Raw genomic sequence first — 25,820 nt, 5'->3', positions numbered from 1 at the left:
AGCATGTGCACATGCACTGAGTGCCACTGCGAAAGTCACTGTTATCAAAGAGCATTATGTTGATGGATGTTTATCATAATGAAAAACTAAATTGATGCACATTGTTTAGCACTGGGATCCATAAAGAAAGCCTTTTGGTCTCCTAGATGAAGGTTTAGCGCTTTGTAAACTAGCCGTCCATCCCAACTACCTCCTGGAGCTGTTCCGAAATAGTGTGCTTCATTTAGTTTAAACAAATCCAGCCAGTGTGTACACTGCAGCTGAACGTAGATGGAAACTGTTTAGTTGAGCAGAAACATGAATTCTCACCACAGCCGTGTGAGTGGTGACATGCTTCATCCAATTCTTTTCCAGCTTCCTAATCAAAAATGTATTGGAGACAAATCTTAGTATGAAATGGACACTATTGCTGATTCATTTGTCATTTACAACTCCACAAGCTGGCTTGCAATGGTAGAAATCAACTGGAAACAATGTATTCTGTGGATCAGGCTAAAGTTTGGCTTGATTATGGTCTGTTTCAACATTTTTTAATATATACACAGTCAAGAGGGTCTTAAAGTGCTCCTTAATTTTGAGACCATAAATGCCAGATGTATGCATTTTATTGTTTTATTCATCAAACACAACACGTTTTATGTGCTGTATGTAGCTTTTTTTTGCATTTATGCACAAAATAATCTGACATCTCTGCATAGCAACACAGAGCCAAGGCAAGATGTAAATGAAAACTTGATTTAAATACTAAAAGAAAACATTACGAGTCCTTTAAAACCTGCTCAGTATTTAAATCGTCTCTCTAAGAAGATTTAAATACTGATTTAAATGTCAACACAACCACCACTTTTATCAACACATCACGTTTTACGCTGTGCTCTTTTCGGGCCAAAGAGATCACTCTTTGGGTTAGATGCCATCTCCACAATCTCCAAGGAAACACACAATATACACTGTAGTGTGTAACCAAAAACTCTGCAAAGTAAACCAGTTGTCTAAACTTGCTGAAAAACAATGTTTTTGACAGCCAGCCACATTTTCAAGCCAGAAAAGCAAGAGTGAAGATTTCATATACATTTTTCAAAGACGGGATATCAAATACCAATCAAACGTGTTTATATTTTCGCATGGAGCAAGTGGAATATTTATTCGATCACGTGAAACATTTAGATGTGCTAAATCATTATTTGTTTTAGTTTTCCCTTGGTAATTATCATTACGGAAATTTTTCCACTTTCCTGATGTGATTCAAACCGTAGTGGAGCCAGTTCTGGGCTGACACATGCAACATGGACCGAGTTAATGCCATCTGATTTTTATTCGACTAAAGCCTTGAGTTTAGAATTAAATCACCCTGCATTACTGCACTGCTGGTCAGATTTATAGAGGGCACCAAACTGGGATTATATAACAGATATATACTGTAGACTTTTATGGGCAAAGATTAAGTTGAAAAGCTACAATATGCAGTACTATGAAAAAGTCTTCCTTGTAATTTCTTTAGGTAGTCTTCATGAATAGTTTCAAAGCTCTTCTTTGGATGTTTCTGCTTTTTGTTCTGTTCTTTGTCAAGATGATCCCACACTGCTTCAACACTGTTGAGGTCCGGGCTCTGGGGAGGCCCTTAACTGGTAGTGTTCCACTGTGTGTTTTTCTATCCAGGTATGCTTTTACTGCATTGGCAATGTGTTTCCCAATGGTTTTGCATGGTGGATCAAACTCTGATGCCACTTTTCTGTTTTAATATTTCCATCAATTTTGATAAGATCTCCAAAATCACTGAAATGGAGCCCCAAACCATGCCAGAGCCTTCACAGTGTTTTACAGATGGTTATAGACACTTACTGTTGTACCTCTTTCCTGACCTCCGACTGAGGATGACTTGAACGAAAACGTTCAAATTTGGATTCATCGCTCTATAAGACCTGTTGGCACTGATTTTCAATCTGCCTGTTGTGTAGTTTGGCATACCTCAGCCTTTTCTCCCAGTTTCCCTTCCTTAAGAATGACTTCTTGACAGCCACCCTTCCACTGAGACCATGTCTGATGAAGCTTAAGTAAACAGTAGATGGACCACCAGATGGGCCAGACATAGCTCCCATATTCTGTTTCAGGTCCTTGGAGGTATTTTTTTCCCTTTTTGTTAAGGGCGTGACTTTCATACCGTTCATCTGCTGTAGATCTTTTTTGGTCCTCCACTTGTCCAGGATACTTTAGATTTAAGAAAATACTGTACACTGTGCTGAAAGACGGCAAGTTTCAGCTAATAGCTCTCTTTGAATCTCGTTGTTGGAGCAGTTGACTGAGTTCTTCTCACATTTAAGTAAAATTTGTAAGATCACTATTCAGACCAAACTTTTAATTGTAACTTTTGGATTTTTTCACCATATTTGGGAAGATCTTTGCACACTCATGCATGCTGAGGGAAACATTTGGCAGGTTAAATGAGAAAGGGGTGCATATTAAACTGACTAGCTAAACTAAGAAGGATGTGATTTTACAGCATGATGTAAAATCATGTTGTAAAAAGGGATAAGCTGTGGGACATGCTGTGCTTCTGGAGTTAGGCATACTTTCTCTTAGCGATGCTCCCTCATGTGAGGACAAACTAAAGTTGAAGTTAAACAAAATTTCTTTCTTCGAGTGCTGGTTTATGGATGATTTGGCAGATGTCCTTAATCTTGTAAAAATTTCTTTTACTGAACTCACAATGGCCGGCTCCTTTAGAAACATGGTTGTTAAACCTCACACCGCTCACAGCGCACTTTGTCGGCAAACACCGTGTGTGATCACGAGCCAAGACAGAGAGCTGTGAGAGAATGCGAGAGAGGGATGGAAAATTAAGAGGTAGATACGGTGAGCGACATCTGGCTTCCTGCGTACTTAAATTCCCCATTCACCCATTCACTTCATGTCATAAGTCTCTCTGACCCATGTACACGCACCGCTGTTCTTAGCTAAGTGCTGTAGCACACCGGGGACTTTGGTTTGAAAGGGTTGTTTTTGTTCACTATGTACTAGAAACCAGTTTAATGGAACACAGAGTAAACTGGACATCCTAGTGGAAATTTAAATATTGATGCAAATTTGCAGTACATTCTTGCTCCAAAGTAACACAGTTAGATGAAATTATATCCTGTTTGAACCTAAACTCACACATTTCCCTGATGACAAATTCTTCTAATAAAATCTGTCTGAAACCTTATAGGATGCAGCTGAAAGGTATAATAACAAATCACAGCAAAACCCCATATGGATTTATTGTTCCAGAGCATAAATACTAATAAAACCTAGATTACACTCTAGTATGAAATGCATTTTTTTTCAATAATTTTTAACATATTCAGTCTTTTTGACTTAAACTAATCAGTGATTGTTCTCAACTTAATCTAGACTGTGAATTAGATACTTTCTTTTAATATAAAAAAAGATACATTTTCAATTTTAATTATGATAAAGGCAATAGAACATCTCTTCTTTTTGTTTTGGTCAGACTCTCAGTCTGTGATAAATCTGCAGTGAGGTTCCTGGTTTATAATTTACCTTTCAATTCTCTTTGCTGTTACAGTGTTTAACAAACCTTAATGACAAACCGGTGCTGAAATTAAAAGCAAAGCAGACAGAAATACGATGTTTGATTTATGGGTAGCTGCATTTTTACAGGTGTTCCTTTACTGGGAAGGGTGGAAATGAAGTGTAGTTTAGAGGATACCTGTTTATAACACAAGAAGTGCAAAAGGTAATGTAAAAGTAAAGAAAACAGCGAAAACCCCAATAATCATATGACTCCCTATAAGCACTTTAGCAACAGTGGGAAGAAAGAACTCCCTTTTAACAGGAAGAAAACTCCAGTGGAATCAGGCTCACTGAGTTGAGGGTGATGGGAGGAAGACTTTTCAGTTTGATGCAATACCAGTAATATTAAATGAAATGTCTGTTGCCATATTTGTAGCTGATTTGTAACAGAACACTTAAACAGATGTTCTACAAGGAAGGAATTCTGATAAAATGTTAAATCCTCCATCTGTCTCTTCAAGTCATAAATCATCTTTCTACAGGGTGAAACCACTTGAAGCACAGTGTCCACAACCTAAATCAAAATAAAATGACAAATGTAGACTGTGCAGTAAAAAAAACTTTTACTGTGCATCAATCATCGAAGCAGAGCTCTGCATACTCAGAAAAAATATATAAAACACATCATTTTTACCTCTTTCGATTCACTGCTAACAGGTCCCAGCGTGAGAGAGTACAGGACGTCTTTCCCGCCCAGGAATAAACGGTCACGGTATTCATCCAGGAAGACAGCGGTAACAGAGAGGTGGCCATGGTGACCGCTGAAGATGGATGACCTGTTGGTGGACAGCAGGTCTGCAAAGAGAGCAAGGCATTAGTGACAGCAGAAAACATGGAGGAGTGCAGACTAAAAAATAGAACAGAGGCTGTAATATTTTTGGGTGCGCTATTGTCATGGCCCTGCTATTGTGCATTCTGAAAAAATGCACTTTTTGCATTATATTTGCTGTATTTTGTATGGGATTCAAAACTTTAGTGTCAATTCATTTCACTGAAATCAAATTACTTCACTGAAGTAGTTCTTGTAGTTAAAACACAGCACTAAAACAATAAGAGGAAATGTTAAATATTAACATGATGCAGTACTGCAGAAATTCATGATACTAAAAGTAAAAGTACCATGGTAACGAATATGGAGCGATTTGGCAGCAGCTTCAAAGAGGTTCTTGCAATAACTCTGCAGGCTAGGTGCAGACTGAGGTGAACTCGAGTTCAGCTAGACACAGGGTGTCTTCTCTTCACACACACATACACTGCATATTGATGCACGTATACGCCACAAAAACCAAACACAAAACCCAACTGCCTGGAAGTCTCTGACAACTTTGACATCTTCTACTCTCTCACCCAAACACGTCTTATTTTTTCCCACTTTTTCTTTGTTTCTGTTCATCTTTATCGCCCGCCACCTTACTTTCTTTCTGTCTAGGTATGAAAATGAGGAGAGAAATGTGTGTGTGTGTGTGTGTGTGTACACGTCGCTGGTATGTCAGACTCTCAGCGGAGGAGTCAGCTCGGGCTGAATCGACTTTTCGTTTGTCTCTCATCACTCATCTGTCACATCGGTTATTTCTCTCCTCATTTTCACTCAGCACAATACACACTGACTAGCATGCACAAACACAGAGAGTGAGAGGGGGAGCCCAAGTCACTCGCCACTCAGCGTGAGTACTGACTGAGTGAGGCAGGAGGGTCCTATGTACCAGTGATACCTTGTCCATCACTGGGGCCATGTACACACAATGGAGCTGTTTTTATAAGAAATCAGCATTTTTCCACATACATAAGCATGAACACTTTTCAGCAGTGCTGCAAGTATGCTTTACTTTCTCAGGTATTATTTCATCACTTATCCACCATTTATTTGTTTTAGCTCACACTCTCATAAAGGCCTTCCAAAGAGGTTTCCACTGATATTGACATTCATTTCATCCTGTGTCTTTGCTGAACAGCCAAAAGTTTGGCTGATTAATGAGAAAATTGCCAAGCAATAGCAATATAAGTTAGGGAGAGAGGAAGTTAGACAAAGTTAGAGAAAGAAAGAAATAATTGGTAAGAGAAGGAATGCAGACATTGAAGAGTTCAGCAACTGGTAAGAGTCTGAAAATAATTAGAAGGCAGACAGACAAAGAGAGCAGTACGACTGATTGATTTCTTGAAACTGGCAGGGCTGAAAAAAATATGCTGGAGAGACAGAAGGAAAGATAACCGACAGTAGCTGAAGCTCAGCAGTCTCTTCCACCCTCTGCAACTTTTACATCTGCCACACAGAGATCCTCCGCACTGTTGCTTTGCTTATTTTCACAAACCAAGCATTTCCAGGGACAGCTTCAACTCAGAGATGAAGCTGTTAGGCTTCTTAACAAGCATAACCCCAGAGCCACGTGGCTGTTGCACTTGAACTGGACTTTATAATTAAAGAATTTATGTAAGGCTTTATGTTATAAAATTCTGTATTTTCTAATCAGGGGCAGAATTAATTTATAGCCTGGCTGCTGACAACATTAATATCTCTTATAGACAGAGAATAGCATTTATCAGTCTCGTGTTTTCTTAAAAGTCCGACATGTTTTGCATCATTAAATCCAAACTCTTCTTTTTTCTTCTTTCTCAATATGAAGTGCGTGCAGTTCTGAGCCATTTGTTTTCCACAGCACAATCGGATTCATTCTGTTTCCACCTACATGCACACAAACCCACTCAGACTGAAAGCAGCCTTTCTCCCTCCCGTTGTTTCTCATAAATTACTCGATTGTATACACAAATCTTCCTCAAACCAAAGCAAAAATGCAGCGACATAAATACCAGAGCGCACATACACAGAGACACCAGCAAGCACACCCAAACAGAGAGGAAAGGTGAGCTGACAGCTTCCATCTGTAGCTTGTTATCACTCTAGCAGCTCATCACCTCAGTGTGGAAATCACGCCAGTGTCTCACCTCTCACCAACCTCTCCCCCTCTCTCTTCCCTGCTCTCTATCCAGCTTCACCTCACCTCTTCTGCGTCTCCACCACACTCAGTCTCTTCTGTCTATCCATCTTTAATGTCCTTACTTGAAGTCATTTTTGAATAATAGAGTCTTAAGTTTCATCTCTTGTTTCTTTCTGTCTTCCTGTCCCTTTTGCTACTTGATCTTTATTCCTTGTCTCTCTTCTTTTTATCCATCTTTTTGCGCAGTCTATATATACATCCACAAATTCATGACAGCATCCATAGTGAAACATCTGTCTTCAATGTGCATTATTTCCCTAAAAGCAGTCAGCCAGTGCTGCACTGACAAACAGCAGATGTGCCAAAGCAAAGCGACACGTGAATGAGCATCTGGTTTCACTGTGTCAACCCTCACGCAGTCTCACCCGCTGCAAAGATGTGTTAGCAATAATTTATTATTGATTTGTTTACATTTCACTCTTCTGCACAATCGGTCTAAGGCATGCCCTGGTGTTTGTCAAATCTACACGTCAGACGTGTGGACTTTGCAATCTCATTCACTGCTCCTGTTTTGCATACTACTCTTTGATCCAGGAGCCTGTGCAGTGAAGGAAAGAGCATGAAAAGGAGGAGAAGTGAGGTAAAATTGAGGGCACCACCACTGCCTGAATAGATTTTAATTTGGTTCTTAACTAGGAGGTATCACATGTTCTGCTGAGAAAACTTATCTGCAACTGTTTTTTCCATCATGTTAAGCAGTATGGCCTCTCCGTGTGGAGTTTGCATTACCTGCGTGGGTGTCTCTCTGATGTCCAAAGGCATGCACGTTTGGCTATCTGGGGGCTCTAAATTACATGTAGAAGTGAAAATTGTGTGTCCAGATTGGATCCTACTTCATGTCCAATACACGCTGGAGAATGGATGGATGAACTATGACTAGACCACTAATAATGCTGCCAACTTGCAGACTCCCTCAGAGCAGTGGTCGGATTTTGCGGTCAGACTGAGGTTGAAAGGCTGAAACACAAAAAGTAACTGGACCTGGACAATCAAATGAAATGAATGAAACCAAGAAGTTAAAAAAGTTGGGGAGATTAATGACACACTATTAAGCAATTTTTCTTTTAAGGTTAAAAAAAGACACTAAAATTCGGTAATTGTGGATTAGGAGTACATGCAGTATTGTGCAAAAGTCTTAAGATGTCACTTTCACATACTGCTCTTCTGCTATATTTGAACTTTTAGGTCTGGAACTTCTTCTTTTGTCCCCTTTGTTTAAGGAAACCACACTGAGATATGCCAAAAGAGCCATGAAATCTTTGGGAATCAGCTTGTTGGTGCAAAAATACTGTTTTACGCCTGTCCAACTCTGTTATCTTTGTCATGTTTCATTAATTTTAATGATGAAAAGGGAACAGAATTTGTGATAGTGATGTGGCAGGCTAGTAAAAGCAAAGGGTCTAAAGATACAATTTAAAATTTGTTCTTTGCTAACTTGTCTCTTATGTGCAGACACAACACACAACACGGAGGGTACATCCCATGGGTTGTATGCTTTAATGATTCAAAAGTAAGTGCTAAATGGCTTTACAAACCAGAAATGTTTCTCTGAAAATAGGCAAGTTAATGATGAGACTGAAAATGAGTGAGCTGTGATCTTGAGCGGTGTCTTAAGACTTCTGTGCAGCACTGTATGTTGCTGTGTGGGTCACTGATGTCTGGTGCCACAAAGTTTGCTTAAAATTTTAAAATATTGCCAAACAAGTGAATAACAATGAAAAGAAGCTTTCATGTGCAGCAAATATGCCTTTTTTCAATGAGTACCTGTACAACTTATTATCACACACACCATATTTAAAGAGTGTCTATGCAAAGTCGCAATATTTAGGAGGGATTATTAACACAAAATCTCAATGGTAAACCTAAGAGTCAGTGTTTTATTGCCAGCAACACACACTTCTGTCTGCACTGTCCGCCAGTCTGCTGCTGTCATTTTCATGGCTCCATTTAGTGATGAAGAATAAATGTAAGAAGCTGGTTTGAACTGAGAATTTTATTAATGGACTATCGGAAACAAAAGAAAAAGTGGGTTAGATAACAAAGTGAAGAAAATATAATATACAAATTGGGCACAAGCAAAGTATAGGTACAAGCTATGTTACGATATATATATATATATATTAGGGGTGCAACGATATTCGTATCGATATTGAACCGTTCGATACAGTGCTTTCGGTTCGGTACGCATATGTATCGAACAATACAAAATTTGTAATTTATTTTATCAACTTTCCTTCTGACGATGCTGTCTGTGTTGAGCGCTCAGTGAATCTGCGTTCGACTGCTCCGCCTAGGGTCGACAGTGCAGCCTAGGCGGAGTAGTCGAACGCAGCGCAGATTCACTGAGCGCTCAACACAGACAGCATCGTCAGAAGGAGGAGCGCAGGGCAAGCTAGCGAGACAGAAGTTAAGCTCTCCTTACAACATGGACCTCCCCCACCCTCATTCAGATCTGGCGTTTGGAATTATTTTGGTTTTCATGTGACGTATGACCCTGAAGGTAAGCGAGTCATGGACTAAAGTAAAACAGTATGTTGGATGTGCCATGCAATGCTCAATTACATGGGTGGGAACTAGTGTGTTAGCGCAGTTAGCTCGTTAACGTGTTGGCCGTCTAGCCCCATGCACGGGGCGATCGGCGGTAGCTCGTTAACGGAGATTTGCCGTGTTGTGGCGTTAAGGTCATTTCAACGAGATTAACCTGAAAGCACTAGTGGGAACACAACGAATATGACTGCACATTTACGCCGACATCATCCTAGTGCAAAGACAAGTGGAAGCAGAAAAAAACCAAGCAAGCATGCTACTAACTTTAGCCGAGTCATTTAGACAGCTGTTTAATATGCTGCTGAGAATATAGCCCAGAAGAAGCGGATAGTATAGCTTTTATTTTGGAAAGAGACATTTCTCTGTAATAAACTCTCTTTTCCAAAGATGAGTGATTCCTCAATCAGATACAGGGCTCGCAATATCGCTAGCCCGACGTCCTGGAGCTAGCGATTTTTTCAGTCGGGGTACCAAAATCTATCTCTGCCCTGCCCGTCGGGCTTTTGTAGGAAGGAAAAATATATGTCAATGCTTTTGCATTCTTTCGGAAATGTAGCTGGGTAAATATGTCATTGGCATCGGTGAGCCACTGTCAATATGTGACATATTGAAATCGCGTTTGAATTTGCGCTTGTTTTTTTGCTTTCACTTTGCAATCGCGTGAACTGCGTATAGAGAGCGACAGCACTGATCTGTGAGTGATGATAATTTGTGCACCAATTCCTCTGACATCGTCTTATTAATTGTTAGCTTACTATGCAAACATGACAAGTGAAATCTCCCGCAGCTTAAACATGTGAGAGGTTGATCGCGCAGAGAATCGCTGAGCTTATGTGAGTGCGTGTGTAAAAGCAGCAGGATATATATTTGACTACGATGACCTGGATGACTGAGAACCTTCACAGACAGATATATATTTTAGTTCTGCTGAGCCAAATAAGACAGGTCAGGGTGAAGAAGTGACAGCCAAAGAAAAGCTTACCACAAAACGGAGAAGTTATGACAAATCAGACTATAAGGCAAAAAGAAAGTGCAGCTTTATGGTTTCATGGACAAAAGAATTTCTGTGGCTGCAATATGACGAGCTAAATAACCAGGGCTGCACATAAGTGGTCCGCAGGTGCGTATTCGCTGTCAAAATAAAAAACATGCACAAGGGTTAGGGTTAAATTTAAAAACTGTACTTTTGAGTTAAAATATATATTTATAATTTTAATAAATGACAAATTAAAAAGGCACGAACATTTTTTTTGTATCGAAAGAATATCGAACCGTGACACCAAAGTATCGAACCGAACCGAACCGTGAATTTTGTGTATCGTTGCACCCCTAATATATATATATATATATATATTAGGGGTGCAACGATATTCGTATGGATATTGAACCGTTCGATACAGTGCTTTCGGTTCGGTACGCATATGTATCGAACAATACAACATTTGTAATTTATTTTATCAATTTTCCTTCTGACGATGCTGTCTGTGTTGAGCGCTCAGTGAATCTGTGTTCGACTACTCCGCCTAGGCTGCACTGTCCAGCGCAGATCCACTGAGCGCTCAACACAGACAGCATAGTCAGAAGGAAGAGCGCAGGGCAAGCTAGCGAGACAGAAGTTAAGCTTTCCTTGCAACATGGACCTCCCCCACCCTCATTCAGATCTGGCGTTTGGAATTATTTTGGTTTTCATGTGACGTATGACCCTGAAGGTAAGCGAGTCATGGACTAAAGTAAAACAGTATGTTGGATGTGCCATGCAATGCTCAATTACATTGGTGTGAACTAGTGTGTTAGCGCAGTTAGCTCGTTAACGTGTTGGCCGTCTAGCCCCATGCACGGAGCGATCGGCGGTAGCTCGTTAACGGAGATTTGCCGTGTTGTGGCGTTAAGGTCATTTCAACGAGATTAACCTGAAAGCACTAGTGGGAACACAACGAATATGACTGCACATTTACGCCGACATCATCCTAGTGCAAAGACAAGTGGAAGCAGACAAAAAAAAGCAAGCATGCTACTAACTTTAGCCGAGTCATTTAGACAGCTGTTAGCACATGATTCTCCTTATGCTGCTGAGAATATAGCCCAGAAGAAGCGGATAGTATAGCTTTTATTTTGGAAAGAGACATTTCTCTGTAATAAACTCTCTTTTCCAAAGATGAGTGATTCCTCAATCAGATACAGGGCTTGCAATATCGCTAGCCCGACGTCCCGGAGCTAGCGATTTTTTTCAGTCGGGCTACCAAAATCTATCTCTTCCCTGCCCGTCGGGCTATTGTAGGAAAAATATATGTCAATGCTTTTGCATTCTTTCAGAAATGTAGCTGGGTAATTATGTCATTGGCATCGGTGAGCCACTGTCAATATGTGACATATTGAAGTCGCGTTTGAATTTGCGCTTGTTTTTTTGCTTTCACTTTGCAATCGTGCAAACTGTGTATAGAGAGCGACAGTACTGATCTGTGAGTGATGATAATTTGTGCACCAATTCCTCTGACCTCGTCTTATTAATCGTTAGCTTACTATGCAAACATGACAAGTGAAATCTCCCGCAGCTTAAACATGTGAGAGGTTGATCGCGCAGAGAATCGCTGAGCTTATGTGAGTGAGCGTGTAAAAGCAGCAGGATATATATTTCAGTTCTGCTGAGCCAAATAAGACAGGTCAGGGTGAAGAAGTGACAGCCAAAGAAAAGCTTACCACAAAACGGAGAAGTTATGACAAATCAGACTATAAGGCAAAAAGAAAGTGCAGCTTTAAGGTTTCATGGACAAAAGAATTTCTGTGGCTGCAATATGATGAGCTAAATAACCAGGGCTGCACATAAGTGGTCCGCAGGTGCGCATTCGCTGTCAAAATAAAAAACACGCACAAGGGTTAGGGTTAAATTTAAAAACTGTACTTTTGAGTTAAAATATATATTTATAATTTTAATAAATGACAAATAAAAAATGCATGAACATTTTTTTTGTATCGAAAAAATATCGAACCGTGACACCAAAGTATCGAACCGAACCGTGAATTTTGTGTATCGTTGCACCCCTAATATATATATATATATATATATATATATATATATATATATATATATATATATATATATATATATATATATATATATATACATATATATATATATATATATATGTATGCACATGCATACATGTCTGATAGTATCAGTGTTATTGTTGGCTCGGCAGGAGAAAAGAACACATCTGATGCCTATTAGACCCCCTGAGCTACAAAATACGCGCTAGTAGGGCACACATGCATGCCATAATGAACCAATAAGGTCAAACTATCCTTGTTCAAACCACATCTGTGCACATCTGAGATGACAAAACTTACTGTCAGACGCTTTCTCTAAATATTGCTCTTTGATGTTTTATTTTCACGAGCTCTGATACCAAAAAACGCACACACCCACATCCACAAACAGAGGCTCATTACACTGCTGACAGACTTCCCAGGGTATCATTAGATCTTGGCTGTATATTATTGCAGAGTGCCAAATATCTCTGGAATCCGCTGCGTGCACAAAAAGTCATCTCACAATGCTTCTCCTTCTCTCACCTCACCCACTCCTCCTGGGCTTCATCCTCCTCTCAAGGATATCAGATTCCCTCTCATCCTTTACATTTTTCCTCCTCATTTTTACAAGAGCTGGAAAATTCCTCAGAATTATGGACCTCTTCCTGACTTATGTCCTCGCTTTTTTTATTTCCTTCTTGACAGCATATGCAAAGAAAAAAAAATGCACAATGTAATTCTGCTACATTTACTGTTAACTACTTACCTATTGCATTTGACGCTTCATCACAGACTTTACTTTTCTCTGGGTTGATTTGTTTACATTATGGCATGCTTGAATTAGGTATACTGTTCCACAGAGTTTCACCTTTCCTTTTTCTCTCACTTTTTCTTTCACTTTTCTATCACTTTCAGCTCAGATTGCCTCGCATTTATTGATAATCTGAACATTTCTTTCAAAAATTTGTCTCAAAAAACTTATGAAGCAACTTAAGGCAACTTTTGTTGTGATTCGGTACTATATAAATAAAACTGAACCGAGTTGAACTGCAAAATTACTCAAAGCATTCAGAAAAAAGAAGACTAAAACCAAGAGTCACTCTCTGCTGGTCATTAGAAGGAATATGTCTCTTCGTTTGCCGCACTTTTTGTAGGTCAGTGATGTCCATCTATTATATACAGTCTATAACACTTCCTAAAATATAACCCATTTATCTAAAGCCTATTAGCAAACTGACACAATAAACAGATTAAAATGGTAAACACAAGCTTCAAATCTTCATCTTCACATTGTTTGAAAGGATCCATGTTAGTCTGTTTGTGCTAACAACCAAACTAAATGTGAGTATTACTCAGAGTAAAGAATAACTTTCAGACCTTTGCTGAAAGTTATTCTTTTTTTAGTGAGGTAATCAACCTCTTCCCATTCTACAGATTATCTGTTTTCTATAAATGAGTTATAAAAAAAATGTATCCTCAAGAACAAAACTGAGCATAGCACTGAATTTCAGTTCACAAATACTGCAATCTGATATTAAGATTTTTTTTAATAACAGCTGTGATTGTAGCCTCTGTCACATTCTCACACAAAAAACACTTTTCTATACTCATGTATGTAAATTGTGTCCTGTAAGATAATTATTTGGGGGGGGGGGGTTCTACTCATTTTGCTGAAACTGGAGAAGAAATCTAACTAAATATGTAATTTTTTCATGCAGCTTGCACATATCACCCATGTGCTATCTATCAATTTTGTTACGCAATTATTTTGAAAGTATTAATTTGCAGCTATTAATTCCCACATTACATTTCCCCAGGATTTATCCTGCAGATAACTCATGACAAAATAAATCCTGGGATTTCCTGCCAACCTGTTACTGCTCCTCACTGCAGATGTCATTCTACCCTCACAGCTCACATTTTAATGCAGCCAGTCCTTTATGACATGTGATAAAAACTGAGATGCATTTCAGAAAGGGAGCACAATCTTACGTGGGATTTTCAGTTTCTTTATTTTCTTACTTCCTGAATCTTCCTTCTGTCACAAAATTCTGACACACGCGTGCACGCACGCACACACACACATGCACGCACGCACGCACGCACACACACGTACGCACACACACGCACGCACACACACGTACGCACACACACGTACGCACACACACGTACGCACGCACAAGTAGTCAAAGCATCTTCTCCCTAAGTCGTCTCAGGATGCTTGTCAGTATTCCTGTTATTCGATCTTCCCTCTTGGTCCAATCAAAACACAGCGTAGGGTGTTACCTCATCACCCTCAATTCCCATCAGGTCACCCCCCTCTTCCCTTATTTCATCATCTCTACCTCCTCTCTTTCTCTCCTTATCTTTCATCCTCTCTGACAGCCAGATGCTTTCTTTTTATCCAGCTTTCTATTTTGTCCTCTTTCATCTTTTCTTCCTACTCCCGTTTTTAATCCACTCTAACTCCATTAATCAATTTTACCACACACTTTACTCTTTATGTCTTTCATCCAAACTGATCCCTCATAAACTCCATATCTCCTGGCCTCAGCTTTCCTCCATTCTTTTCATCATCCTTGCTTCTAACCTCTCTTAATCTCGCTCTTTCTCCCATTGTTTCAGAAATCCTTCTGTCTTTTCCTGTCAGGCTCTTATTTAATATCACTTCATCAGTCCTACATCACACTTAACTGTGTGAGAGAGAAAAAAACAATGCTGCATCTTTCTAGATTTTCTCCTCAGACTCAGCTTTTTAATTTACAGTTTTGCTCCCAGCCATTGCTCCCTCGATGCCTCCAAATCTGTATGAAATTCTGTGATGTCACTTGTTTTTGCAAAAACAATTCAACCAGATTACAGCTGGCCTCACCCACGCTTTATCTAAATGCAACAAAATGAAGACAAATATGCATTTAATTCCTCATTCCTAAATCAAATCCACTGATTAAATGATTTTAGGACTACTGAAGTAGCTCTGCTGTAATCTGCTGCTGTGCTAATGAAGATGAACGATGTCGCTGCGCTGCAGATCATTTCTAAAACATACAAAATATTTCAAATTCAGTTTTGAAATGTAATAAAAAAAACAAAAACAACAAACTGATTGATTTGTTCTGTTGTAGCAAAACGAATCAGGATTCAATTAAAGACAGAACGCTTAAAATCGGACAGCTGGTTGCAATACACGTTTGGCTGTCACAGTAGCAAACACAAAGATGCATTCACGCATAGAGCCTTCCTCTGGTATAAGTTAACGGCCATGTTTGTATGTTTGCAGTCGCTGTTTAATAGATCCATCAGTCCACAGTGGAGTCCTTTGTGCTGTGTTCTTCTTGTCAGCAGCTCTTGTGGAACTAACTGACTGCTACAAGCTTGAGTTTGTTTGTTTCGGTGGCAGGGGTGAAGCATCTCCCTACATGTGGCTTGTAATGCCCCTCGCCCAGCATTAGAGAGGGCTCTGACCTGTTTATCTGCCATTTCACTTTGGCTTGGAGCCAAAACACTGAATGGTAGCACACTACAATGACGTGAGTGGGCAAGAGGAACCCTCTTTGTCTCTTAAAGGGTTTTTGTGTCCTTTTTTGTTTGCTTCATTTCTGCTGGAAGACTCAGCTGTACCACATTTCTATCTGAAATGCTTACTACTCCCTTTATGTCTCCAGAGAAAGAATACATAAGCAATGATAAATTCATTTATCTGTCTCAGATCAAGAAAATGAGTGGCTGAATGATGTTTGTTCCTCAAGCTGGAACAGCAGGACTTTGTATGAAAAACACTGGCAAGGCATCTGTCATTTCAGCACCACAGCCCTGCATGCTCTTGGCAGATGATGACATGCTGGAGGAGGCCAAGTTCAACATTAGTCCAAGTGAGTACAAAGTTTTCTGTGTGATTTGTGTAAAGCTTTTAAAAACTTTGGGTGGACTAACAGTACAGACGATCGTGTAAAATATGTGGACTTTCATTTTAAACCTATATTTCTTTGTTGGCCATAACACAATTATTATTATTTTTTACCTAGGCTGACCATGGACTTCTTGTGATTACAGCATCTTGTTCACTGATTTCAGTTCAGGTTACAGGTTCCAAAAGAGTCTCGCTTGCTCATGCATGCGGCTTGGTGAAATCACCATTTTATTAAAGTGACGGTAACAAACCAACTGGAATGACTTTTACCAGCATAGTTTTATGTTCAAATCACATCACATCTCTGTGTGTGCCAATATCAGTCTCCACATCAATCTCATCCTCATATAATAGCAACTTGACAATCACAAGGTCCTAAATGGCATCATAATTTCATCATGTTGCCTTAAAAAAGACAAAAAACTAACACCTTTGATGATAAAATAGTTAAGAAAATGTTTAACGAGGTCATAAATCACATAAGATGTAGGGTAATTTTCTCATAGGTTTCTACGCAGTCTATTTCTTGCAACCAGACGTGCTGCCCCCTGTTGGTCATTAGAAAGGTTGTAGAGTCTCAACATACTGAAGCGATCGTGGCTCACAGAGAGATCATGGCTCAAGAGTTGGGAGTTTGCCTTGTAATCGGAAGGTTGCCGGTTCGAGCCCCGGCTCGGACAGTCTCGGTCGTTGTGTCCTTGGGCAAGACACTTCACCCCCTACTGGTGGTGGGCAGAGGGCCCGGTGGTGCCAGTGTCCGGCAGCCTCGCCTCCGCCAGCCTCGCCTCTGTCAGTGCGCCCCAGGGTGGCTGTGGCTACAATGTAGCTTGCCATCACCAGCGTGTGAATGGGTGGATGACTGGATGTGTAAAGCGCTTTGGGGTCCTTAGGGACTAGAAAAGCACTATACAAACACAGACCATTTACCAAGAAGGGTGTAGTGTATTTTCAATGTCTTCTAACTTTCCTTTGACTACTTTTCCAAGCCTACCTTGAGAGCCTGGACTTGGATGTTTTATGACACTTTTTTGGTCATAGTTTTACCATTTTTCTTTTCACTTTAGTGTAGATAACATGATCTGCAGCTCCACTGATGCTGTCTTCAAGAAGCTGTCAATGATGCTAAGTGCTAATTTGGCAAACAAGCGTGAAAATGTAAGAGACTTCCTAAAAAGCTTTCAGAAAACTTCCTCCTTACTTCTAAGTCTGATTGTTATCAGGAAACAAGACCCAAACTAGATTCAGAGTAGAGAAGACCTATTGTGAAAACCATGGAGGGGGGCGGCTGTGTGTCTTTTGGGTGTGGCAGAGTGTGGAAAGACTAGATAAATAGTTTGTCAGGACTTGAGTCCCCCTCGCTCAAGACAACATAAACCCGGCACTGAGGACACTGAGATTGGTTTTGGCTAGCCTCTTAGCACACATGCACACTCACACATACAGCCATTTACACACACACAACTCTTCTTAACGTGTTAGTCAAACAATTGTGGGCAGCCAGAAAGGCTTCACAAAAGACAGGGATACAGGATACTCCCACTATATGCACAAGACTCACCAGCGCACACACACACACCCTGTAATTCCTGTGTGTAAGTGGCATACTTAGTAATCTACATGACAGATAGTCAAAGCCACATTGTTGGGACTTGAACCCTCAACCTTTGCTTCTCAAAGGGACCAGTGTCTTTCAGTCGTCAGGTTAGCTCCTGTCTTCTCTTTATCCTTCTATCTGTCATGCTTACACCGCTCTCATTTTTCTCTCTCAACCCTTTCAACCTCCTGTCGTTTCCTTTCCGTTTCATTCTCCTAGCCCCTCTCCGTCTTTTATCATCCATTTATCTCTCTCTACTACCATGACCTCTTTTTATCTACCCTCCTCTGGCATTTCCATCTTGTAAAATGCCCCCCCAACTCACCCCAATTCACCATCCTTTTTTCGCTTTCTTTTACAGTCTCTCTATCAAAAATCCCTCATTGGTTTTCTCTCAACATTCACAAATCTTTCATTGATTACCTCTCTCCTTTTCCGTCTCTGATCTTAAAATTTCATTGATGTTTCTTTGCTTTCATGAGCATTCCCCCTCTTCAGTTCATCATTCACCTCACTGATTACTGGGGGCGCATGTGTTAATTCAGAGTTCAGCTTTAGACAGTCGAGCCTTGTAAGGCCTGAGCGCACTGACCTTTTAGGGCATCAAGGCAGTGTTTATCTGAACATGTTTTGCACCAGCATTAAGCCATTTAAATCCAACACTGGTTTATCAGTACAGCCTTGAACTTTAAGTGCTATGCTGGGGGGTTATATTTATCTCCTAAGGATAATGAGTAGGTGCTTATCCACAGAACTGCCATGAGTATATCTTAAAATATGCTACAGCTATGTAAACCTAAAATAACTTTATTATTGCTGTCATCTTTCAGAGACTCGCAGAAAAGTGATGGTTGAACATTTGACAGAATAAGGATGTCTTACTTCATATCAGCTATTCTTCATATTTTCCTAATTGTAAGCAAATTCAGTGAAATGACAAATTGACAAAATTAACACTTACACTGTCTGGCACGAAATCACTGAAATAAAAATGCTCCCTTATGTTGATAAAGGTATAGCACGTATTGCAAATAGGAGAAACGTGCTACTAAAGTCTGGTCAGTGATATAAAGGGATATATTTTAACCCAAAGCATTTTCCCCTAAAATTTTACCAAGACGTTTTGGTGCCTACAGTAAACCTGCCAACATATCAGTCTGCAACAAGATTGCTTAATTGCGTGATTCTGTCCCTCGTCACTCTGTATACCTGTTAATGTGGATGTTTGTTGGTTGTTTATTCTTCTTTGTCAGCAAAATTGTGGTGGACTTCTGAAATGATGATGCATTTATAAGATTCTAAGTTTATTGGAAATGTGATGAGGAGGGGTTTCTGACTAAGTGTCAGGAATGTGTTGGACCAACACAGATGCACATCATAGACATAGCCTCCTCCTCCTGGTGTCTTTATCTTTCTTGTCTTATACTGTGCCATTTTTTTCTTGATCCTTTCCTCTCACGCATACACTATTTTTCCATCCTCGCATCTGCGCTCTGAAACCTGGCTCTGCGTTGATATCAACACATGTCTCACACATTTACTGTCAATTCTTATTTCCCTCGTCACTAATTTCTCCATCTGTGTCTTGTCAGTGATTTTGGCTGGTCACCGTCTGAGGCTTGTCACACGAGGCCACACAAGTGACACTTTGAGAGACACAAATGTGGACATCAGATGCATTAGCTCTCTGATTGAGACACTCTCATACAGTTAACTCTGCACACGCACACATAGTCTAGTAGTTCAGTACATGCAGATGTTTACTTTTAAAAGCAGTACATCTATGTATTTAGCAAGGACAAGGCTACGCACGCGTGCACATTACACACTTCATACACACATAAAACACGCACACTCACACATTAGTGCTTTGTATTTATCTCTCAGACACTCTTCACCCCTCATATCATGCCTGTGGTGTTAGAAACATGCAATGTGTTTCTTCTGTCAGCAGGTCTACATACCAGACAGGAAAGGTCTCATTATGTCTCTGTAGCCTCAAAAACAATTATGGCTGATATTCCCGAATGGGACAAAGTACTATTGTGCCTCTTTTATATTTTATATAAAGCACCTGTGAGTTTAAAACACAAACACACATTTCCACCATGACTAGATTTACAGTAATTATATATTATCAAAACATGCATACAGTTTTGAACTACAGTGACATGTGCAGGCAATGTGTTCACTATGTTCTGAAAGCTCAGCTTTGCATACATGCATTTGTGCTTAAATGTTAATCCACACCCTTCAACCAATCACATTTGCAAATAATTTCACAGTGTCAGACGTGTAAATCTTTGAGGCAACTTCTACATCACTCTTATGATTTAAGCTGTAAGTACCTTGTTTTAGTTGATAAGCTTATATCACGACTAACAAATGTGAAAGCTTAGCTTTCGGTTACATATACCAAAACAATGTTTTAAAACAACATTTGCTTTTTGATTGCTGGAGGCTGTCTGTGGGATAACATGAACAGCCCACTCTGACCCATTTGAACAAACATGGACAACAGTTACATGCCGTTTTGATAGGATGTTTAATGTGCTGTGTGCTTTTTTTGGTAATTGCAGGGTTAGGAACAGTTTACTGCTTATAGTAACTGGGCAGTTCATTAGGTACACCTTGCCAATACCCAGTTGTACCTGCTGTTGACTTCAGAACTGCGTTAATTCTTCATTCGCACAGATTTAACAAAGTGCTGGAAACATTTCTGAGAGACTTTACTGAATAATTATAGGATAGCGTCACACAGTAGCTTCAGATTTACTGGCCACTACATCCCAAAGATGTAGCTGGATTGAGCTCTGGTTACTTTGGAAGTCAATTGAGTACAGTGAACTCACTCAATGTTGAAGAAACCAGGTTGAATTTATCTCAGCAACAACAGAAACAGAGGCTGACTTTGACTTTCAGCACTCGTGATTAGTAGCACATGAGCTTGTCCATTTCAACTTTTCATTAAGACACTAAACACCACTGTTTCAAAGTAACAAGGCAAAAAGAGAAACTCAAAGAAAAGTCCTTGAATTTTCCTGCTGTGTACCGAACTCTTGCCTGAATCCTGGTTTCAGAATTCTATACATAGGTGACTTTTACAGCTTCTTCTATCAAGTTGTTAAATTAAAACTCTGCTGTCTGCCACATCCTGCAGTTATGAAGGCTGTGTGTCTGAGGAAATTACGCACATGGTTTGTTGGCCTAGCAAGTGATGGTGCAGCTGCTTTGATGGGCTGATAGAGAGAAGCAGACACACATCAGAGTGAAAAGAACAGTCCTGCACTGCATCATTCACAAGTTAGAGACTGCAATCTATGAGGCTGCAATACATTCAACAGAACTGAGTCATTTTCACATGTTCTTCTTTTTTCCTTACTATAATGACTGTACGGTAGCGTATTTATGTGTCTGTTTGTACCCTATCTCCTCATTAATCTGTGTGCCAATCCAAATAAAACTTTGCATGAACATCATCCCATATGCAGCAGCAGATCTCAGTAAATGTAGGATTTGCCTCCTTCTGTGTTGAAAGGTTTGCAGATGTGGGTAAACAAGGGGTGATGCGCTCCAGTTGGTGCACCACAGGACAGCTGTGAACTGTGAAACAGCAGCAGTTCAAAGTTCATCTTTAAATTTAAACCTCTAAATGACCTCGTCTATGCATGTTTACAATACCTGATACTCACTTAGATGTTTCTTAGCATTTTGTTAGCACAAGGACAATAATCATACCCTCCATACTTAAATGTTCCATGATTGGAATGGAAAGTAGAAGTTGTTCACCCTCATATGATCCATTTAAATATCACTGGTATAATGCTGCCACTATAAAAAAGTAATTGCAACACATAAACACATACATAATAAGATCCAGTGGATCATTCTTGGACAAAAACTCACATACAAGGCTTAAAACAACAACGCAGCACTTTGATTTTGACCCAAAAGCTTAGAGAGCTTTTGAAATGCTTCTTTAGATGCATCTTTTTCTAACTAAGGTGTATTGTACAGCTGAAATCAATAAAGGATCACTACTTTCACTTGGATCAGAACCCTATTTAAAGTCTGTTTCTTGCCATTCCTGCATTTTTTCCAGTTTTATTAAGCTATCTGGACTATTGTTCATGTACGGTAAACTTTAAATATTTGCTATTGAGCCTGCAGGCTAAAGGCTCTCTTGACTGTACGTTAGCATTTTACACAGGCATTTTAGATTTAAACACATGTCAGCTATTACTAAAGCACAAAAAAACCTCTAAAATATTCTTGACTGCCTAGTGCAAACATATATACATTGTAGTTAAAAAAAAAGAAAGAAAAAAAGGTAAAAAAAAAAAAAAAAAAAAAAAAGCTCATTGGCTTGTGTACTAAACCCTCCAGTCTCATTCCTTTGTTTAGCTTTTTTTCTTTGCTGGACTTTCAATCCAGTCAGAGGACTGGGAGCACTTCAGCTGAATGTGACAAAGGCATTAGGGAAGACTACAATAAATGAGGAGGGTGGGAGAAACTGATGCAGACCAGAGGGAAAAGACCCAAAAGATGAAAGGATGGGAGACGGTTTACATTCCATCTGTTCGGACCATCTCCATCTGACTTGATGACAGATTACACTCCTCCACCTAAGAACAACTAACACCAGTCTGCATGTAAGCATCCAGGCAAAGCCAACTAGGAAAACAAACTCATTAATTCACAGGCTGTAAGCAAAAACAAACAGGACCCTTCACACAGAGAGCTAATGCAATCTGATCAGAATGGGACGCTGATGTGAACGTTTGTGTTTTCAAGTGCACCCCCTGCCTTACGCCAGACAAAGTGAATATTGTGTTAGACACGGTGTGTGTGTGTCTAAAGTCAGTGTGGGATAGTGTGTGAGCACACAAGACCCAGAGAATTCGAACGAATAAAAGAATCGGGCCAGCTGAAGGGAGAGGAGAACAAATGAAAGACATACACAGACAGAAAGAGAAAGAAGCTTGATGGGAGATTTGTATAGATGCTTTGCTGGGAGGGCAGGGAGCCCAGCCAACACATCACACATTACAGACCTCAACGCTGCAGCGTCAGCTCACAGATACATGAACACACACATTTTTACTTTTGCACAATCACGTTTTCAGAAAATATAAACTACAATAAATTCTTAAAATATAGTTTTTATAATGAAACAAGTCACAAGGCCATTCAAATGAAAAAGGAAAATTAATGAAAGATTTGCATGTGCTAATGAAAACATTTGAAACTGGGCGCACTTTGCAACAGTCATTAAAATGCTATTGACGCTATAGCCATGTGTTATGTAGAAAAGATGTTTTATCATTAATTTAACTGAATTGTTAAATTCAACAAACCTTTGAATACATTTTTCAAACTATGGTATTTGAAAAAAAACTAAGAAGACAAGAGGGATCCAAGTACTTTAATGGTTCCTATGAGGTAAAAATGGCCTTCTTCCTGCTTGAACTTCTACTAACTAAGTGATTGAAATGAGATAATGACAGCTTTTCCTGTTGCTAAATTACCTCTACATCCTCCTGGGAATACAAACACCCTCTGGGCTTTTGGGGGTTGCAGTGGCATATGCAGCTGATAGAGCACAAGAGAGCAATATAGAGGGGAAGGATAGATGTGAGGCAGGGGAGAGATTAGACTAAAGAGTGAAATGATGAGACACATGTAGAGGTTATGAGAGATTTGCTTGTAAAAAACAGATGAGGAGGGGAGAGACTTGAATCAATGGGGAAATTATGTAAAATAGGGTAAAGTGATGGGTCAAATCTGAGGTCATGATGAAAGGAAGCAAGAAGCTCCATAATGTTAATCTCGTAAGCAGAGACCTCTCCACACTCCATGTGATGCTCATAAAATGAGAAGTGAGTGTCTTTCGATGGCAAGCTATGAAGAAAAATGGCTCAATATGGATCTGCTTATTGCACCACCAAAGTGAAAATATGGGATTTGCAAACTAGGCTTTGCATGAGCAAATACAGTGAGTCACAATCGTGAGCTTTTTCCATTTCTAGTGTTTGCCTGGGGCCTCCTCCCTGCCTCTTCTCCTAAAATGCTAAACAAATTCAGATTTTCATGCCATTTATTAACTTCTGCTCCTCTTGTTGCCCTTTAACCTCAATATTAAAAACCACTTCCATTTTCTCTCCCTATTTTCTATGAGCCTCTCTCGCTCTCTTTCTTCCACTTGTATTTATTTTCAGTCCAGGCAACAGGAAGACAAGCAAGCTCAGTTGGTGACTTTTCCCCTGAAAAAATGAACAGAAGGAAATCCTGTGTGATATCTATCGCTGATGATGATTACAGAATCATTCAAGCCTGAGTGAAACGAAACAATGACAATAGTTTGGCAAAAACCCAGTCAAGCATCACCTAACCACTCATACACTTTACTGCCTCATTATCATTAAACTTGGGTGAGTCATAGACAACAACCGGGCTTAGATTAGAGCCAGGAAAGGAAGAGATCATGTGTGGGAACAAGCCAAAAGATATGGCAATGCTAAGGAAAAATATTTGGTAAACAAGTAAAAAATCTATCATCAAGCAAGCAATTAGTACAGTCATTTGTTGGAGAATTGTGATTACGGCAGCGAAACAGCTTGCACACAATGACGCACAAAATCCACCTGTGAGGACGACTGCAGTAAAAACGAAACAAACAACAAAAAAGACCAAGTCTTGCTAAATTCTCCAGTGCTTATAACAATTTAGCAGCAAAAATGTTAATTATCAAACATCCTCGTTTTAGGTACCTATTCCGTCGCAGTTGCCCTCCCTAATAAACTTTTATAGTGAGACGATCGCCGCGGTGTGTCTGACCGCAGAAAGACGAGCCTCAGCCAAATTCTCTCCTCTTGCTGCGCACCCGGCTTGTACTGCGAGCTGTTTCAACCTGCGAACCAGCAAATGCATACATGTGCGTCTCCTAAAGCGCATTAACTCCCTGAAACAGTAGCCCAAAAAAAAAAAAGCAATTTAGCTCTTCCAGCTCAGACCACCACGGAGACGATAAGTGGTTTGAGGAGAAAATGCGCAAAATACAAGAAGCGGTTATTGGAGCGTCTCCAAGTATCAGATAAATATTTCACAACCAAGACTTTTCTCCCGAAAAAAACAAACAACAGGAAAAAACCAAGCGCATAAAATAGTGATGGAGAGCTTTTGCCCATAGATAGATAGATAGATAGATTACCTTTGTGGGACAGTCTCAGCCGTGGCACGTTTAATTTGGTGGCAGAGACGGTGGCGACAAGTAGCGCAACAATAATCATGATAGAGCAAGGTGAAAATATCTTCATCATCCCGAGGAGATGTCCTCCAGCCTTAAGCTGAAGCTGTACACAGGAGCTGTCAAACACAATATTCCCACAGAATTTAAAAGGGGAAAATCCGACGGATCCTTCTTCTCACGATGCCAGCATTTGACTTGGAAGTGTAATTCCCCCCCCCCCAGCACGTAAATGGCTCTCTGACACACCAGCTTAGTGACTGAGCCTGGGCTGGTGAGAAGATTTACTGACTCAGCTTCAGCAGTTCACTTCCAACAGCTGCCCCGCAGAAGTCTGTTACAGCCACGGAGAGAGAAATACCACGCCTCAACAGAAGGGAGAGAGGGAGAGCTGTAGTAGCGAGAAGTGACCTGCCCCTTCTTTACGCATAACAGAGCACTCTCCAAACAGACGCACCTGGAAGATGACTTATAGTACAAATTTATCATCATCTGCTAGTGATGGCACTCTAACAGCTTGAACACACAGCTGAGTAAAACTTCTGGAGACAACAATAAAATCTTAACCCCCACTTTAATTCCACCCACATTCTGTAAATATTTCTCAATTGCAGCACATAACAAACACAGAAAGGTTACTGCAGCGTGTAGCAAAAACTAAGGACTCACAAGCTGGACTGTATGATGTGCTCAAGGCAAACTCCTGATAAACCCCAGAACATTCCTTTCACAAAAATAAAAAGCTCCCAATTTCTAAAAGTAGCAAAAGCTATTTTTGTGTATGTTGTGTGAGCTGTGGTTTCACAGGACAGAAGGAGGAAGACGTCCCTCTTTCAAGGGACTGAAGATGTCAAAAGACCCACAAATTTATGAACTATGAATGAATCAAAAAGATCTCCCTTTCTACATTTCTTTCCTCCACAACACTTT

The 25,820-nt window shown here is 40.0% G+C and overlaps 1 protein-coding gene across 1 annotated transcript in view; it reads right to left on the bottom strand.

Moving 5' to 3' along the window:
• Positions 1-25,201, bottom strand: part of sema3g (semaphorin 3G) — a 67,626-nt gene extending 42,425 nt beyond the window's left edge. Inside the window, exons 1-2 of the mRNA XM_086276782.1 lie at positions 24,855-25,201; positions 4,208-4,368 (exon numbers count right to left, since the gene is read on the bottom strand). Of these exons, the coding sequence (XP_086132908.1) occupies positions 4,208-4,368; positions 24,855-24,963 (270 nt within the window). The 5' untranslated portion in view covers positions 24,964-25,201. The remainder of the gene's footprint in view (positions 1-4,207; positions 4,369-24,854) is intronic.
• Between the last annotated feature and the right edge of the window lie 619 nt (positions 25,202-25,820).

The sequence above is a fragment of the Aulonocara sp. 'chitande type north' Nkhata Bay genome, linkage group LG20, assembly GCF_057382095.1.
Source record: "Aulonocara sp. 'chitande type north' Nkhata Bay isolate Kocher_YH1m ecotype deep benthic linkage group LG20, A_spYH_male_GT1.1, whole genome shotgun sequence".
NCBI lineage: Eukaryota > Metazoa > Chordata > Actinopteri > Cichliformes > Cichlidae > Aulonocara > Aulonocara sp. 'chitande type north' Nkhata Bay.
The sequence above is the reverse complement of the archived record's forward strand: the minus strand, read 5'-3'. Positions and strand labels throughout refer to the sequence as shown.